The 19,324-nt window shown below is 38.7% G+C and overlaps 1 protein-coding gene across 5 annotated transcripts in view; it reads right to left on the minus strand.

Annotated features, from left to right (window-relative positions):
* MEIS2 (Meis homeobox 2) overlaps positions 1-19,324 on the minus strand; it is a 192,027-nt gene that overhangs the window by 96,788 nt on the left and 75,915 nt on the right. For all 5 annotated transcript variants that reach the window (XM_089671299.1, XM_089671297.1, XM_089671296.1 and 2 more), the window contains exon 8: positions 3,058-3,203. In XM_089671299.1, the coding sequence (XP_089527425.1) occupies positions 3,058-3,203 (146 nt within the window). The remainder of the gene's footprint in view (positions 1-3,057; positions 3,204-19,324) is intronic.

The raw sequence follows: 19,324 nt of genomic DNA on the forward strand, positions 1-19,324 counted from the left end.
AGGCAAAAGTAAGTCCTAGTCATACACTGGTAAGAAAGGAAGGAGCAGGCTACTCATTTCACCTTTCCCTCTTCTGACCCAAAAATGAAGATCTGAAGAGCTATATTTGTCGACTGTGGGCTTAGCACGCTCTGTTCATTCTCCTCAGAGGGCACATTGGTTTCACATGTACTAACTACTGGCCCTCAGAAGTATTAATACCTGTGTCAGTTTGTACTGAGAGTCTCTGCTGCCTCTATACATAATTATGCTGATGTCAAGTTTGAAAAGCTGGTGCACTGGAAAAATACATACAGAACGTACATATACAGCTAGCATGTTTTAGCTGTGCAGGTTACTATCTAAATATATATACATACACTATTATAAATACAGCTGTTTACAAAGCAGACAACTTAAGGTGACAAACTTTTGTTTAAAAGAAAAAAAATTAATTCAAGTATGTCTTAAAGTGGTAGTAAACCTCAGACATGAATTATGAACAAAGCATATCCCTCTATAGTGTGTACATGTCTCAGTTAAGAGAAGTAAGTGTCATTTCTGTCTGCTGCTTTGTTTTTTGCTTTCCTGACATTAAGAAAAAAATGGTGACAGGGGAGGGAGCTCCAGCTGATTGACAGGCTCAGCTTTGTTCCTGTGAACTGTGTGTGTGTGGGGTGTCTCTTCCCTCCAATCAGCTCTCTGAACTCTCATCACTGAGCTCTCCAGACTGTAACTTCAGCTATCCGCCCCCTTTTTTCTGACAGCTCTATATGCTTTACAAATTCAGCACTTTTAACGGATGTATAGAAGTGAAGACTGCAGATAGACAGATACAACTTATGTATGAGGATGTGTTTCATCTCTGTGTATCACTTGAAAACAGTCACTGCACTGGGTATATGTAAGGGTTTACAATCACATTAATTCAGAATTGTCCCTTCTGTTGCCCTCTGCCTCCTCCAAATCTCCAAATTCCTTGCCTTTTTGCCTCTGTGAGCTGACTTCATGTTAGAGGGTGGCTACGTTTGTTCTCCATGGTCCCACTGTATGTAGGAATGTAGCCCTCTCTTGCTTGGTTCCAAGATGGGCCAATTGGCTATGGGATGTGTAGCATTGAATGGGAAATTGAAAATTACATATTTCCTTAGTAATGCTGGCCTCACAAATGTTTAAGAATGCCAATAAGCCTTGGTTGAAAGGCTATATGAGGACAAAGTCTGATTACCTTAAATAACAAAGGAATAAGACTATATGGATAAGCCAGCCCGCTCTCCTTTCAGGAATGTGCCATTTTCCTTAGAAGGTCATCATGTTGTTTGCAAGGGGGTGGGTTGTCAATTACACACAAGTTCAGTATATAACACACAGCTAGACTGGAAATATTTATCTCAAACCAGAGCTTGCAATCATGAATGCGCTTGAACCTGCTCGGCCATGCCGTGAAAAGTGAGCAGGGACTCCATGGCAAAACAGCATCTTTAATTTACTATTATTGTTTTATTTTTTTTATCTGTGTCTATCATTACTTTTAATAAATGTTTTACTTATAAGTATTTGTGTGATCTCTCTTTGGACATATCGAATACAACCCCAAAAACATAACAAAACAAGTGTGCATAGAACAGAGCATCTAACTGCAACTAATATATACTGCTCATTCCAAACAAATGGAAGTGAGGGAAAAAGGAGAGGTTCGTGAACTTACAGAAGACGTTACAATTATGCCGAAAAAAAACACAGAAGGAAATAATTTCCTGAAAAGCACATTATAGGTCCATTAGGTAGTGAATGTGTGTGGATTATTTTTATAGAATAAAGATATTGTTTAGTGTCACTTTAATTCACAATTTAAATACATACAGTATATGTAACCTGTTTTACTTGCAAAAGGATTTGCATTTATCCAGGCTTTTGATATAGGCAATCCTATCAGACAACACAACCAGGTTCTGGACCTCTTTGTGGATTACACTGCAGCTAAGCAATATAGGCTGGTCCAGGCCCCAATCTGGTACTGGACAATGAAAGTGGCACAGAGTAAGTCTTCCATGTATTTCCCCACTCTGTAAGCATGTTCCCTATTTAAAGTTACATCATTGTCCTGCACTGCACAATATCAATAGGTTTGTTGTATAGTGCATTCAGCAGCTGATGCACTGTAACATTTTGATACATTGTAACAGCAATCTGTAGTTATGTGTCTCTATAACTTGCAGAATAAACTGCTCTGGGGATGAGACAGCAGAAATGTTACACTCCAAAACAAACAGTTATTCCTGGCTATTCTAGTTCCACAATACTACACTGGACAGCTCAGCCCATGGGATCCCTGGAAACCTAGCAATAAACTAGTAATGAATGACACAGCCTGTAACTGACCAACAATGTAAACTAATGAAATCTGGTCATAAGCCTATTCCGTTATTTTATTAGTCTGTCTAGATTGTAAACCAGTGGCACATGTACCCTAAGCCTAGGAACACTTTGTACACAGAAACAAGGAATACCACCTGTTACATATACCTTGGAGAGTAGAGACTTCCAATATGCTCATAAAAGTTGGATTTATCACTGGCTACCAGTATGATGGCACCCTGAAATGTATTTGAAAATATGTGATATTGAGAAGCCTATGTGCTGCAAGTAAAGCCAAAGCAAAGGTCTGTGGAGTTTGATTAAACTGAGCATGCGTGCTATTAGGATCATATTAAGGCCAACAATACAAGCAGGTACAGCTCTAACATAAACAGCCAATGCTGGGATTGGTGTAGTAGCTGTGTGTGAACAACACTGAGATTACATTTTTGGAGTATACAAAACAACATCATCCCTTCTCATGTTATCTATAGCACTTGAATGTTAGACACAGTTCAGGAGATGCACATGGTTCACAATTTTCCTGGTGCACCCTGGAAATGGACTCTTCATAAAAAATTCATTCAGCATTACAGCACTGAACTGTGCATTCCCAAAGCACAACAGCAGTATGGATTTTTCATAGACTTTGTTTAACTCTTCAGTCTCCAGAATAAATGTACATACCATTAGAGGTAACGATGGCAAATGGGAACTTACTGTGAGATGCTGGAAGAGCCACGCCCTCATGATATTTGTTGCTACTTTGGGGAATATGCCTCTTTTCTTTTGCCTTTTTTTGTCCTTGTCTGGGTCGTCATCATCCCCTGTGCCTGGAGAAGCCACACTGTTATCTAACACGTCCCCTGCAGAAAGAGAAACACAAACACTCAACATCAGACAAGTGTCTTCAAGAAACTTTGCAAAATTTAGAGTTGATTGACGTCTATTTCACCTAGGTCTGGCCCTGCATAGACAACTGTTTTATGGCATTCTTAACAAGAAAAAAAGAGGGTGCAAACACCTAGTGCATTATCTGCAGCACTTTTTTAAAGGGTATAATAATACATATTGTACTAACAAGCCAAATAGGAATGATGGCATAACATAAAGCACAAGCTCTCTAACTTCAACAAATTTGCGAATGACAGTACCAGTGTACAGGTTTTGGGGGACTGGCCCCCCTCCTCAAAGCCACTGATGGACTCTATGCTTTATGTTATGCCATCATTCCTATTTCGCTTGTTAGTACAATATGTATTCTTTTACCCTTTAATAAAATGTTGGTGATATTGAACTAGGCGTCTGTGCCCTCTTTGTTTCTTGCTGTTTATACAGTACTGCTTTTCCTGATCTGAGGAGGGCTGCACCGCTTGTACCTTCCAGCCTAGGTTGCACAATGGCTATGGCACATGTATTTTTATGGCAAGCATCCCTACGATTTCTGAGCACGGAAGTGTCAAGTTTCTAATTTCTCTCTCACATTGACAGAGTATTGGAACCTACTGTAGCTCTCTTCCCAACTGTGGCAACATGGAGACATTGACAAATTTGTCTCCTCTTCTAATTAAATTAACAACTGGTTTCACAGAGATTTCCTAAGAAGTTGCTAAATCTTTTTATGTGATGACAGATCCTTCTGATATTCGGATGGTGAATTGTCAGACCTCAAATTACGTTTTAAGCAGCCTAACAGGAACTATCAGTCCATAAATGCCCACCATTGGTCATTGTTCACCTTAAATAACCCAAACAGATTCAGGAAAAATTTTCATTTTTTTTTAATCCACTGGAACCTGATTGGGAATTCGTAAATTAGCCCCACAAAATGTATCAGTGACAGCCTTAACACTTGCTCATGAATCCTTCTAAGCTGAAGAAAACAATCAGTCTTCTGTAACTTAGAATAAAGTTCAACTTACTTCTCTATAGTAATACAACACTTAATTAATGCCCAGTGTTCCTGTACATTCTCTGTACCAATCCAAAAGCTGTGAAGGTGTAGGCTCTCTGTCATCAGTAGTATCTTTACCATGTGATAGAACTCAGCTATCTACTATCTATTTGTCACATCTCTCAAACTAATGAAGCACCATTTTTGTACATCAGTGTGTAGAACTAATAAAAGTGAAGACCACTGAAAACAGTCATTATGAGTAATGCAGCTCAGTAACTTCTCAGCAAATGCTGCAAGGCCTGTACTGGATCTAGGTTGTTGTTTATTATCACAATATCACATGCAAGCTCACTGTCCAAACGTTGATGATATTGGGAGATCTATCTGTAACTAAGTTACAGTATGTTGCCCTTCCATGGCTGCACGAAACATGTCCAGTACCATCTAGCCAGGGTTCACAAATGTCCTAATTAATCATAGATTGAAATGTGGGATATAAATGAGCAAATAGTGGACATACTGTACATAGCATTGGTTACTGAACAGTCCCTTAGGTATGGATTTCACCAACACTAATATGGTTTAATCTGTTACATTAAGGATAAATTGAAGATGAATTAAAGGATCACAAAACACAAATAATAATGATGTAAAGTATATCATAGTCATATTTTTAGCATCTAGCAGCTTTTAAACCAATCCAAAGCAATGTGCTGCTTCTTTAGGCCTCAGACAACAAAGCTACCATTTAACCTACTGCAGATCCAACCAGCAATGAATCCTACCAATTTACTTTCTTTGATTAGCAGAGCTTGCTGTCAGTTAGTATGAGGGGATTTGCAATGTGTTTTGCATATATTGCTATGCTACACAATCAAGAAAAAGGCAGGCCAAATACAAAGAACCTGATATTGCATTCATACATATATTCCTAACTGGAGTTCCCCTTTATTGGCAAGAGAGATTTAGACCAATCTGGATAGATTAAAAAAAATCACCTTGATTCATAGATAACAGATTAAGGGCAAATCCTTGTATGGTCCATGCAGTCACCATGCAGTGGATTTCCCACATGGCTTGTAAGGTTCATAATCATAAACTATAAACTGTGTGTATGTGAAGAGTACTTATTCACCAACACCACCCCAAAGATAAACAGATGCAGGTAACACTGCTAACCACACCAGTGTGTAGGTTTCTTGTAGTCTCAGACTGATAGGATGTGATTAGAAGCACCACAACGTCGCTTTTTTGTAACCATAATGGGTTGGAAAAGCCTGTATATATTGCAAAAGACCTGATCCCGCTAAGAAACAATCTCAGTGAGGGGTGATGCATATTAATATACTGAGGGCTTGATCTGAACTTCCTGCACCCCGGGCCAATTGTCTTGTTCTCCTACTCTTACTCCAGTTGGCTTACTAGCCTATAGCTGTCCATGAACAGTTTCATTCAAATGTTCATACATAAATTCTGAAAAATCACTTATCAGAACATTTTTTTTTGCCATCAATTAATTCTTTGTGAAACTCCTCACAATTTTGTATACATTTCCTGCACCACTTTTAAATCATGCTGTGCTTGTGGGTGTGTATATGCTTGTGGGTTTCAACATAATCCTAATGACACCCCAAATGCAGATTGCAAACACAGTGCTTTTGCCTGTACCTGATTGCATGGTACTACATCAGTTTTGATCTGGTGCAGCATGTTTTTGAAAAGTAGTGCATGCATTACCATAGGATAGGTGTAATCCAGTGTGATTTCAGCCCATTCAAATAAATGGGCTAAAACCTGCATCATACTGAGTCACGTAGCAATTGAACAGGACTGTGGACAGCGTATCAGCCCTAAAATTGTAACATTTTTCTGAACAAAATCCACATTCACAGTTAGAATTTTTAGTTCCTTCAAATTTTCTAATCACAATAGCTGAAAACGAACATTGATTTCACCCCACTAACCTTTTGAAAATCAAATCTGAAAACAAACATTTCTGAACTAAATTCTACTGGTGTATGGTCAGTTTTAGCATCACACTAACAAGCCACAAAAGGAGGTGAAAGCTGGAAGGAACAGTTTGCCAACTATGCAACAGAATACCTAGAATAGATGTGTTAAAGAACGGGGCAAAGTGTCACCCTACCCTGCTAGCAGTCTGGTTCTTTGTGATATGTTGGATATGCAGATATCCTAGTCTACATATAATAAAACTGGCAATGTACTCTTTGCTGTTTTTGTATAGTCCTACAAATCCCAGACGAGTACCAGCACCAGGACAAGCTAAATACCTGCACCAACATACTATTTCAGTTCCATTATCAAGCTAATCTTTAGTAATGAAGCCAAATAGCCAATGACAGTATTTAGTGAATAAGTAGCAGCAAAGTAGAGTACCACAAAATAGCACTGAAACAGTTAAAATTAAAAGAAAAAAGAGATACACTCGTCAACGCCTGTGTGCCAACTTAATCAGAAGTTTCCATCACCCAGTCTTGCTCTTTTGTGCTTTTCCATGGCATTAATTGTGCATTAGCAAAAATCATTCACTTTTAAGAGCCTTGCTTATTTTTTTCGCCCTGCGGCTCCGATGCCTTGAAAGCAATGCCTGCAGGGCATGTGAATTATGTATCTAAAAAAACCCTGCTGCCGGGGCAATACTGGCCCCCACCTTCTGAAAATTTATACTGCCATGTCTCCCCCTTTTTGGGAAGGCATCAATCAATGCAGGCCGGATATATCGCTCGCATGCATTAATATTTGAACTAATAACTTTAGGGGGGTGGAGGGGGGACAGGGCAGCTAGGGCGAGACATAGATGTGAGTTACTTGTGGGATAATCAAATGCAAAATAAATGAAGATTAGGAGGACACTCTGTCACTGAGTCTCCATGTTCTAAGCAGCCATCTTGTTCATTATAGAATTCAGAAGAGAAGAGCTGTTTTTACCACCACATATTCATTACTTGCCAAAAACATATTCTGTCTTCTGCAAGGCACATCAAAGTTTTTAGCCTTTAATTTTAGTAGAACGTAGTACGGTTTTATTTCATTAGATATTTGAAATTTGTTACGTTTGAGTGTTAATTAGATTTAATGATTTTTTTAAAATAAACATAGTAATTATTTTCATATTCTTACATAAGTCACTCCTTGTACACTGTAATAATCAGCAATTACAACCTAGGTTAAGAAAAGTCATCTGAAGTGGCAGAGTATCAGGAAGGTTTTGGTTGCACTGTGTTTGTCAGCTAGCAGATACTCTAGGGATATATGGATCTGCTACCAGCAAGCAATGGATAGCTGATGTTTATTCATCTTACACAGTAGTCCAAAGCCACATGAAAGAGATAAATTAGAGGGGGTGATTAACACTCTCCACTGGCCCAAACAAACAAGTCCAGGAGTGTGACATGTGTAAAGCTACTGGGAAACCAGACTAATATAATATCAAAACAGGCATCACTTAGCCACCTATAAATCTCAAAGTAAGAGGCGTGTACCATGAAACATAAAGTTTGCAAAGATCTGTAGATTCCCTAAATAAGCATATGTAAATTGAGGAATTTGAAATCAGACATAATCACATTCAGTGCCATGTGACATTTGTTGCTTTTTTACATTATTATTATTATACAGGATTTATATAGCGCCAACAGTTTGCTCAGCGTTGTACATTATAAAGGGAGACAGTACACGAGACAGTACAGTAACAATACCATTCAATACATGAGGGGTTCGAGGGCCCTGCTCTTTGGAGCTTACAATCTAGGACAGGAATCTATGTGCCTCAAAATGATTGAACAGCCAAAAATATGATAATAACACTTATTATTAAAGTAATCTAGGAGCCAAAACACCAACCAGGCATACAGTATATTGTAATAGCTGTGTACATACAAAGTGGGTTATCAAATATCTCTGTTGACTTATGTTGACCATATATGACGCCTACAAGAACTGTACCCAGTTGGAGCACGACGTGATATTTTGGGGTTGGTTTACTAAAACTGGAGAGTGCAAAATCTGGTGCAGCTGTGCATGGTAGCCAATCAACTTCTAACTTCAGCTTGTTCAATGAAGCTTTAACAAAAAAACTGGGAAGCTGATTGGTTTCTATGCAGAGCTGTAGCAGATTTTGCACTCTCCAGCTTTAGTAAATCAATCCCTTTGAGCAAGGATCATATCAGGAGAACACTTATGTGTTAGCAGAGGTCACTCTTTCCCTTCTCTATGAAGAAAAATGAGTGGCAGCTTCAGGTGTCTAGACTTCATTGTTGTGGTGGGTTCCAGTGGTAAAGTGAAAGGTTCAAGGATGTGTAGATGTTTCACTACCCATCATGTTCTTTAAATATCTGTTTAGCCACGGCTTTCCTTTGATAGTAATTAATAAATATAAACTAGTTTATAGGACAGATACAGCATAGCAAGTAGTTTTAGCCATCCAACTGTGCACCATTACTTTGAATCTATTATCATCCATCAGTGCAAAAAATGGTGTGGAATATGGCTTCAATGGAGTGAGAATAATAGTGAAGCTTTACAAAACAATGGTTAAATTTAAGTTACGGTATCAAAAACCTATTGTCTGTTGTCCCAAGCCATCAACCAGATTAGGCAAAGATCTATGGGCACAAAAAGACACCCAAATTCATCTACTACCGTACCAGTAACATATATAATGCCTTTTACTATCTCATTAACCATAGCAAATTATACCATATACCACAACCCCAACAGTCGTGAAAAACATCTATTATCATCTAAATCCTTAGCCTCCATATAGAACTAATTTATTGCTATATGGGTTTCCAGTGGAAATAAGCTGACTACAGTGCAGTGTCATTCAATGAATGATGGAAAAAAGGGCTGTTAGACACTGCGATACTGTGGGCTAAAAACTACAAGCAAGTAACACTTTACATACAGAATCTGCTAAAATATGGATATGCATATTGCACAGAATCCAAACTTCAGCTTCTTGAAGAATTTCTTGTAAATTTGTTAAAAGCTAAATATAAAATAGGAGAAAAGAGTACGTGTTGTGAGATATTATGCTCATTTTAACAAATGCTTACTTACCATGTCAATTTTTAAAGAAAAGGTTAACAAAGCACATTCCTTCTCAGCAGCAGAACCAGGATTAAGTCTTATGGTCACGCACAGACCAGGAGTGCTGGGAATTGTGGGTACGTCCTGATAGAGCCCTCTGACTTTTAGTTCCTATGTAAATGTGTATATGCACACCCATGTATACATTATATATATCCCAGCTCCCTTAATGTGCACACTTCTCTACTGTGCCAAAGAACAGCCTAAGGGCAAATTCTCCTAAACATTAATGGTTTTTGACTGCTCCCTGGCAACCTCGGGCTGCTGTAACCTGGGTGGATGTGATTGTGCGAGGCTGAAGAGCAGGCTGCTGCTTCCTCAGCTGTTTGTGTGACACAGATGGAGAGAGGCTATTACAGAACCAAGCCGAGAGAGCTCTGGGATCTGAGGTGCAGATCTGCAGCCTCTGGCTCATCTTAGAAGCCTAACAGCATGTATGTGAGTGTGAGTACACGTCAGTGAGACACTGAGGGGAGTGCTGGTGTGATAGAATGAATCTATATGACTTCTTTGTTAGAGGAGGAGCAAAGAATCATGGAAGCTGTTGCCCATAGCAACCAAATTGGGTATTGTGTTTTGTTTTTTTAAGTTGCCTAGTAAATGGTAGTTGAAACTTGATTGCTGTGTATAAATGTCTTGCTTTTCCTTCTGGTTCATTCCATACATAAAAACTAGACTGTAAGCTCCAAGCAGCAGGGCCCTCCTATCCCTCTTGTATTAAACTGTATTGTTGCTGTATTGTCTCCCTTTATAATGTAAAGCACTGAGCAAACTGTTGGTGCTATATAAATCCTGTATAATAATAATATAAACTGTTGTGCTTTCAAGTAACAATTTACATTGTTTTTTTTTTCTAAAAGATGTACAGTAAATACAGTATGTTGTTTATTTTGTTCTCTGAAGTAACACAAGTAAAATAAAACACAACCGTACTCTTGGGTAAGCTATTTAGATGACTTTAGCATTACTGACAAGCCAACTGAGTGTGACTAGTACAAGCCATGACTATAACATCCTACTATCACCCAACTCTATATATACATTGCACCTTCCAGGCATAGACTCCACTGGGCCTCTGCAGGTATGCTGTGGTATCTGGCACCAAGCCACCAGTAGTAGATATTTTTAAGTCCTGTATGTTGAAAGGTGGGGCCTCAATGGATCAAACTTGTTTTTCTAGCACATCCCTCAGATGCTCGATTGGATTGAGATCTGGAGAATTTGGAGGCCAAGTCAACAGCTTGAACTCATTATTGTGTTTCTCAAACCATTCTTGAATTCCTCAGATCAGACCACCTTCTTCCATTGCTCTGTGGTCCAGTTCTGATGCTCACATGCCCACACGTCCATTGTCTGTGGACGCAGATCAGCAGGGGCACCCTGACAGGTCTGCAGCTACGCAGCACCATATGCAACAACCTGCGATGCACTGTTTGTTCTCACACTTTTCTATCAGAACTAGCATTAACTTTTTCAGTAATTTGAGCTACAGTAGTTTGTCTTTTGGATTGGACTATACAGGCCAGCCTTTGCTCTCCACATGGGTTAATGAGCTTAGCCTCTCATGACCCTGTCGTAGATTCAGAGGTTTTCCTTCCTTGGACCACTTTTGGTAAGTCTTGACCACTGCTGACTGGGAACATCCCACAAGAGCTGCAGTTCTCGTCTAGCCATTAAAATTTGGCCCTTGTCAAAGTTACTCACATCCTTACACTTGCCCATTGTTTCTGCTTTCAACACATCAACTTCAGGGACAATATGTTTATTTGCTGCCTAACAACAACAATAATAATAATATCACATAGTCCATATCCTGTGTCCATACAAAACAATAATAAATGTGACCAATGATAAGCTGCCCTGCAAGGAGCAACCAGCAGGATTCAGGTGTTAAAGCAGATTTATAAAAAACTTAACTTGGTAAGTAGAAAACCGAATGTTCTGTTGACCAAAAATAGCTCATACGACTGTGCCATAATTTGTTTTGTTTTTCTAAAAAAAAAACAGCATGTTGGAACAGGCACTTTTGATTGCGACACAAAAATGGCGTATTGCAGCTGGCACACTAATAATGCAAAAAATAAACTATTCTACGATCAACATGAATTTTCATTTAGTTTTTGCATCATCTATAGCTTAAGAAACCTGGAGTGAAGCTACTGTCCACAGCAACCAATCAAAAAATAACATTTCATTCAGCTCTATGCCCTGCACTGTAGTGTGATGTAGTTTGTTGCAAAGTGCTGCACTGTGAAAAAGTGCAGCATGTCCTACTGCAGTGCACTGGTGTCAACTAAAGCAATAGGAAATAAGGCACATTGGCTAAGCATTGGGTAACCTTGCTCATCAGGGTTGGTGTGAACAAGCCCTGAGAGTTAGGGTATTTGTATATGGGTAAGATATGAATTCTTTATTTGCAATCATACAACTATATGATTGTGTATCCGCACACAATAATTTGAAGAAACTAACAAGATATTGATCTTCTGAGGCTGGGAAAATTGTCAGTGTTCCTCTGTTTCCCCCCTGTATTATTGCTTATTCCTCTAGTGAGCTTGTCCAATATGAACTATCCAAGATAAAAAAATGACATTATCAGAGGTCAATTTTGTGATCATACCTATAAGTGCTAGGTAATTGTTGAAGAGTTGCCTTGATTCACAGATTGGCCAAACATAACCCCCGAAATGTAGAAACCTCTTGAGGTCAAGCTATTCACTAATTTATAGCAAATGTGTATTTTTACAAGCCTCATTTCCCTATAGGAAACAGTCAGCACTAGATTAATAACAACGTCTTAAAACAAAACCTTTATCCACTACAGATATTTAATTCTTTGCTGGTAAGAAAGAAGGGGATGAATATCTCAAGGGTGAAATATATCCCTGTTGGACTGCATGCAGTGCACTCCATATACAGTACATGTGGGTGATACATGCAGTCCAGGGCTGGGTGAACATGTTGTTGCGTGCATCCACTGACACACAGGAGGGGAGGGGCAGACTTTACTAATCCTGCCACAACTCCTGAAAGGAGATTGGGGTGTAGCACCTTCTAAGAAAAGCTCAGTAAACAAAGTATTATGATATAAGGATCCAGTGACATATTTCTCTGTGCAGGCAGTTCTTATTAAAAAGCACTTAATTCTGATTAGAAATGATGACATGACACTAAGCTATAACGTGTGCTGATCAATGCATACTATGACATCATTTTATTCATACTCTGTTGTGTTGCAGCACTGTCCATGATACATACATACATACATATATACATACAGGAACTTTTCTAATGTGTTTCTACCTGTAGCTTATACTGTACATACTGTGCTGACATACTTTCCATACATTAACAAACATTCCAACAACACTGAAAAAAATATTTCTCATAGTGAGAGGTTAGTGGAAACACCAGGCATTAGGTGTGAGGGGAGGGGGATTTAAAAGCTCATATATACTGATCTGTAGCCTTAAACCTGAGTGTATTCCCAGCAACTGTAACATTATTTATTACAGGTACTTGTATAGCGCCATCAATTTACGCAGCGCTTTACATATATATTGTACATTCACATCAGTCCCTAACCCTCAAGGGGTGTACAATCTAAAGTCCCTAACTTACATTCATACATACACATACTAGGGCCAATTTAGACAGGATCCAATTCACCTACCAGCATGTCTTTGGAGTGTGGGAGGAAACCGGAGTGGCCAGAGGAAACCCACACAGGCACAGGGAGAACATGTAAACTCCAGACAGGTGGTGCCATGGTTGGAAGTGCTAATCATTTAGCCACTTTGCTGCCCTAACATTCCCATTCAACCTACAGTCAACTGCTTATGTCTCAGAATATGTATTTCCCCATCTTAGATATCTTATGTTTTTAATTTTAGCCATGATACCTTTTCTTCCTTAGAATCCCTAAGGCACATTCATCTTCCTTATTTCTGTGCTGCATTAACCACTTGCCCTCCAGAGGATTTACCCCCCTTCCTCACCAGGCCATTTTTTGCGGTATGGCGCTGCGTTACTTTAACTGACAATTGCGCTGTCATGCAATGCTGCACCAAAATGAAATGTACATCCTTTTCCCCCCCAAAAATAGAGCTTTCTTTTGGTGGTATTTGATCACCTGTGCGTTTTTAATTGTTTGTGCTATAAAAAAACCCCTCCGATTTTGAGGAAAATAAATTATATTTTTGACTTTTTGCTATTAAACATGTCCAGTAAAAAAATAAAAAACATCTAATTTCATCATACATTTAGGCCAAAATGTATTCCACTATGTGTTGTTACTAAAAAAAAATCCCAATACGTGTAAATTAATTGGTTTATGTGAGAATTATAGCATTTACAAATGGTGGTATATATACTCAGGTTTTTTTTTTTTCTACTAGTAATGGCGGCGGTCATCGACTTATAGCAGAACTGTGGGACTGCAGCGGGCATTCTGACTAGGGGGAACTGACTTGGTGTCACTGACATTCCCAGTGACTCCAATACAGTGATCAGTGCTAAAAAAAGCACTGACTCTGTACTAATGGCACTGGGCAGGAAGGGGTTAACATGTGGGGCGTTCAAAGGGTTAACTGTGTGCCGTTTTACATTGTTTCCTGTGTGTGTGCTTCACTGTAAGCACACTGCTTTGCAAAAGTGCATATGCAAAGCAGTGTGCAGGAGTTGACAGGGGAGAGAACTGTTTTGTTTACAAACAGTTCTCTCCCCTGTCGGAGATGCTCACCAATCACTGGGCGCCGACGAGTAATCACCGGCCAGGGCCCGGTGATTGACAGCCTTTCCACAAATGGCAGCGCAGGTAGGGTGCGCGCCCCCTACATGGAACTGCAAAATTACATATATATATGTGATTTTGCGCACCTGTGCCACCCTGTAGCAGTACTTCTGCTATAGGGCGGACGGGAAGCAGTTAAAGAGAGTTGTATTGAAGCAGCAGGATTATACACCATACATTTGTAGTCCCCATTTTCTTATTCTGTGTTTGTCACATTTTACATTCTGGTAATCTCAGAAAGAGCGTACATCCTGGAGTCTCTGATGGTTTTTGCTGACCACCCATGGTCAGATATTTCTACTTATACAAGAAGCTTGCAATCTAAGGTCCCTAACTCACATTCATACATACAGATTTAAATATGCAATACAGAAATAACAACATACACTTTCTGATGTATTTTGTATAACCCTTTTATATTTCTGTGGCTATAAAACTTCTGTTACGTGAAGAAAAAGTAGACAATGGGGTTGAGTTACTAAAATTGGAGAGTGCAAAAGCTGGTGCAGCTGTGCTTGGTAGCCAATCAGCTTCTAACTTCAGCTTGTTCAATTACATTTTGACAAAAAAAACTGGAAGCTGATTGGTTTCTCTGCAGAGCTGCACCAGATTTTAAACTCTCCAGTTTTAGTAAATCAACCTCAATGTTTTTTTTAATATGGATTTTCACCTATCTAATGGCTAAACCTTTCCAGCATGCTGGAAAATATTTGACTGATTAATGTTTTATCTAAACCCGAAAAAAAAAAAGTTGTACTCTTTAGATGTCATGGCAATTGTACTATTATTTTCACCTGGTGATCTTGTAATTCACTTCCTGTTCTAGGGTGACAACGCTCACTCGCTGTACTATAGCTATAGAGGAGCAATGTGGTCATCCAAGAATTGGACTCCAGAACTTCTCCTCCTCTTTCTACATAAAGTAGAGGATAGGTGTTCTGTAGTCCTCAGAGATAGCTGCTAACAGTTTAACTGATAAGAGTCAGCACAGGCAGAGAGCACAGGATGTTCTAGCTCTGAGCATTGCTGGCAGAACTAACAGGTATTTTTACACTTATGAAAAGACACAGTAAAACACTTTCAGTGTTATGTTTAACTACTTGAGCTCTGAAAGGTTTTACCCCCTTCATGACCAGGGCATTTTTTTGCTATTCAGCACTGCACTACTTTAACTGACAATTGTGCAGTCATGCAATTCTGTACTCAAATGAAATTTAAATATTTTTTTCACACAAATAGGGCTTCTTTTGGTGGTATTTGATCACCACTTGGGTTTTTTATTTTGTTATTATATAAATTAAAAAGACAGAAAATGTTGGAAAAAATACTATTTTCTTCATTCAGTTATAAAACATCCAATAAAAAATAAAAAAATCTAATTTCTTCTTAAATTTAGGCCAAAATGTATTCTGCTACATGTCTTTGGTAAAAAAAAACCATTCCAAATAATTGTATGTTAAATGGTTTGTGGGCAAGTTATAGCATCTACAAAGTATGGTATATATACTGGAATGTATGCAGTGTTACTGGTAATCACGGTGATCAGCACCTTATAGTGGGACTGTGATATTGTTGCAGGCAATCTGCCAAACAGCCAAATCGTTGTTCTGGGTACAGAGTCCTGTGTTGTTTGTAAACACAGAGGTCTGTGCTGTGATTGGACACAGCCGATCAGCAGGCCTGGCCATAAATCATTGGCCAGGACTTACTGTCAAAATCCTGCTGTGTCCAACCACAGCGCAGGACAGCAAGGGGAAGGTGCATGCCCTAAACTCAGAAGCAGGATCGCAATGTTTATTTATGTTGCTGAGCCTGCAACTGCTGCTCGGTCACAATAAATCTACTGTGATCTGCTGGCAAGTGGTTATGAGTCTAAAAAGGTGAGAATAAGAGAAATTAATTATTAGGGTTTAATGTATTTGTCTTTCTATCCAGCCATAGAGGGAACTGAACAGTGGACAGTCCTCCCTTCACCTGGCATACCTTTCCACAATCAATCTACTGTCCACAATCAATTTTGGGAGAAAAGATTTAATTCTCACAGTTGTTAGGGAGTTGATCTCAGGATAGCAGCAAAACATTGTAATGTGTGATAATGTCTGCCTGTGTATATCAGATCTTGGAAAGCCTTTTTTTTAAAACCATGCATTATTATGCTTCTGGCGCTTTACGTGAGTCTTTGTGGGATAGGCCAAAAAAGTGCCCTGACACTGCTCAGCATTTGACCTGATAACCAGAAAGTAAAGATAAATTAAACAATAGAGAGGAAGAGCAGGCTAGTATTTACTCACTCAGTATGCAGATCCTGCTGTGCTAAACAGGCAGGACATGTTCAAGTAAAATGTGCCTGTGATTTGCCGCTGACCAGGACAGCAGTGAACACATGACCCACAGACGTTTACATGCAACATTTACTAACTGTGTGGGTTTTGTGACACTGGAGAGGAAGGGGTGACCACTGCAAGAAGAAAAAAAAACAGCTTTTCCAAAGCTTACACCAGTTTCAAACACCCAACCCCCCAGGGGGACAAAACGAAAAAGGATTGGGGGAGAGAAGAGAGAAGAAAAGGGTTTTATTCCGCTTTTTGTCCCAGACTTTTCAGGCGGCATAAGAAGCATTTAGCACATTCATTCCCCAAATGGGTCGGGAGCTGGAAGCTGCAGGAGGTTGCTCCTTTGTTAACTCATAGCTATTTACACAGACTATCTAGTGAAGGGACCCCATGTTTTGCAATGAAAAGGTCTCCATTCAAACTGTGTAAGAGGGAACAGCAGTAGAGGTAGAAAGGCCCCACACCAACCTGAAATTATCATTGGCACACACTGACCTAACAATATTAGGGCCTCACACCGAACAAAACTTAACACACCACCATGCCACCCCAAAATCAAAATGATTCTCGTATAAACGATACCTCTTCAGGAGTCCACCAAAACAGTTCTGCCTTATGCTGACTGGCGTAATTTTAGTCCTGCCTTTTGTATGAAAGTCATGAATTCTTTCCTTTACCAAAGTTATATATTACTTGTGCCCATAAAACAAGCATTCCTACCATCAACAACAAAAACCTTTACAATAATAGAGGACTCTGCTACATACACATAAAGATGAAAAAAACACAAACTAGCTTCTGGAATAGCAATGAATTTACTATCAACTATATAGGAGAATAAAAGAGCACCAAAATCTATTACCCACTTTCAGTACTTTCATTCTTTATAATTCAGGTTATTTTATAAGCATACTTTGAGTTATCATCAGTACTAACAAAAATATTCAACTGAGACCTCCAATTTTATTTTAATATTTGTTTTTGATTTACAAACTTGTTACTTCTTCAAAGTGATACATGACTTGACTTTTCTTTTATTCATTGATTTTTTGCTTTATATTTTTATGCTTTATAGTTTTATTATATCACTGAAATATTTCACAATAAGGACAATAGGATGTATAATTTGATATTGATAAGTGTCCCATACTTACCTCTCTTTGACACAGGTAAATAGGCTCTTAGCCATTTTGATATTATATGGTATTAAAAAAAATTAAACAGGAGTAACAGACACCAGAACACATGACAGCCATGGATAAGGATAAGGGAACTAAAATCTGGGTTCAAACTGCTAAATAATAAAGATAGGTGTCACTTCCTGTCCATTCGAGTAGTCTCTACGCCCATATTGTACAAATTAAGATGTCATGAAACTCTGCGGAGTACTTGTTTTCCCATGACAATCTAGGTCTTTGCAAATCAAAAACAAAAACATTAATGTTTATTTTTCTACAAATCAGATTACTGGTGCATGTGGGTTAACAAGATTAGTGGAAATACTCAATTAATTAACTATGTTACTGCACTTGACCCTTAGCAGAAGCAAAAGATCACTACTTCAGAGTGACAATGTCATATAAAGTCCTAGTGTTTTATCTTTCTTTTTCTAAATCCTGGCTTAATTGTGACAAAGATGACTGATGTTGCAGAGTAGCCAAATTAATCTTATGGAGTTTTAGAGGAAAATGGAAAAGAATTAATCACCTGGCCAACTTAGGGCAATGAAGGTGATACTGCACAACATTTTCAGGATGCAATTAATTTGGACACTGAGAATACATCTGCAAGTCTTCTGGAGATTTTATTTGATGAAATCATATGATGCCAAAATATTCTGCCAAGCTTTATGGATAACACGGAACCATTGACCTAAATGGATGTACAATCTAACACATACTAACATGAATTTAGTAAGTTGAATCATCTACAAAATGATTTTTTTTATGCAGGAACCCATGTATCCAAAGAAAACCCATTCTACCAATGAGACAATATACAAAATTTAGGCAGATGCAGAAAATGTCCAATTGCTTAGGGGACCTTAGGATCTCAGATCCAAATGTCAGGCTGTAGTCCACTATTTCTAAACAGTATTCAATATTCCTATTGTGCAAGAGTTTTATGCCTTCCTTTTGATCAACTCCAGGTTTAGGGTTCTGAGGTTGCAAGTTTTTTGTCTTATGCTTGAACTTGATGGACAATTGTTCTTTTTAAACATGACTGAACTAAGTAACTGTAGATTACCAGGATAACTGTTACAGTGGGGATCGAAAGTTTGGGCACCCCAGCTAAAAATTTGTATTAATGTGCATAAAGAAGCCAAGGAAAGATGGAAAAATCTCCAAAAGGCATCAAATTACAGATTAGACATTCTTATAATATGTCAACAAAAGTTAGATTTTATTTCCATCATTTACACTTTCAAAATAACAGAAAACAAAAAAATGGCGTCTGCAAAAGTTTGGGCACCCTGCAGAATTTATAGCATGCATTGCCCCATTTGCAAAGCTGAGACCTGCCAGTGTCATGGATTGTTCTCAATCATCGTCTGGGAAGACCAGGTGATGTCAATCTCAAAGGTTTTAAATGCCCAGACTCATCTGACCTTGCCCCAGCAATCAGCACCATGGGTTCTTCTAAGCAGTTGTCTAGAAAACTGAAACTGAAAATAGTTGACGCTCACAAAGCTGGAGAAGGCTATAAGAAGATAGCAAAGTGTTTTCAGATGTCAATATCCTCTGAATGTAATTAAGAAATGGCAGTCATCAGGAACAATGGAAGTTAAAGCAAGATCTGGAAGACCAAGAAAAATATCAGACAGAACAGCTCGCAGGATTGTGAGAAAAACAA

The sequence above is a fragment of the Staurois parvus genome, unplaced genomic scaffold (genome assembly GCF_062004578.1).
Source record: "Staurois parvus isolate SC_StPar_1 unplaced genomic scaffold, SC_StPar_1.0 ptg000104l, whole genome shotgun sequence".
In the NCBI taxonomy this organism is placed as follows: domain Eukaryota; kingdom Metazoa; phylum Chordata; class Amphibia; order Anura; family Ranidae; genus Staurois; species Staurois parvus.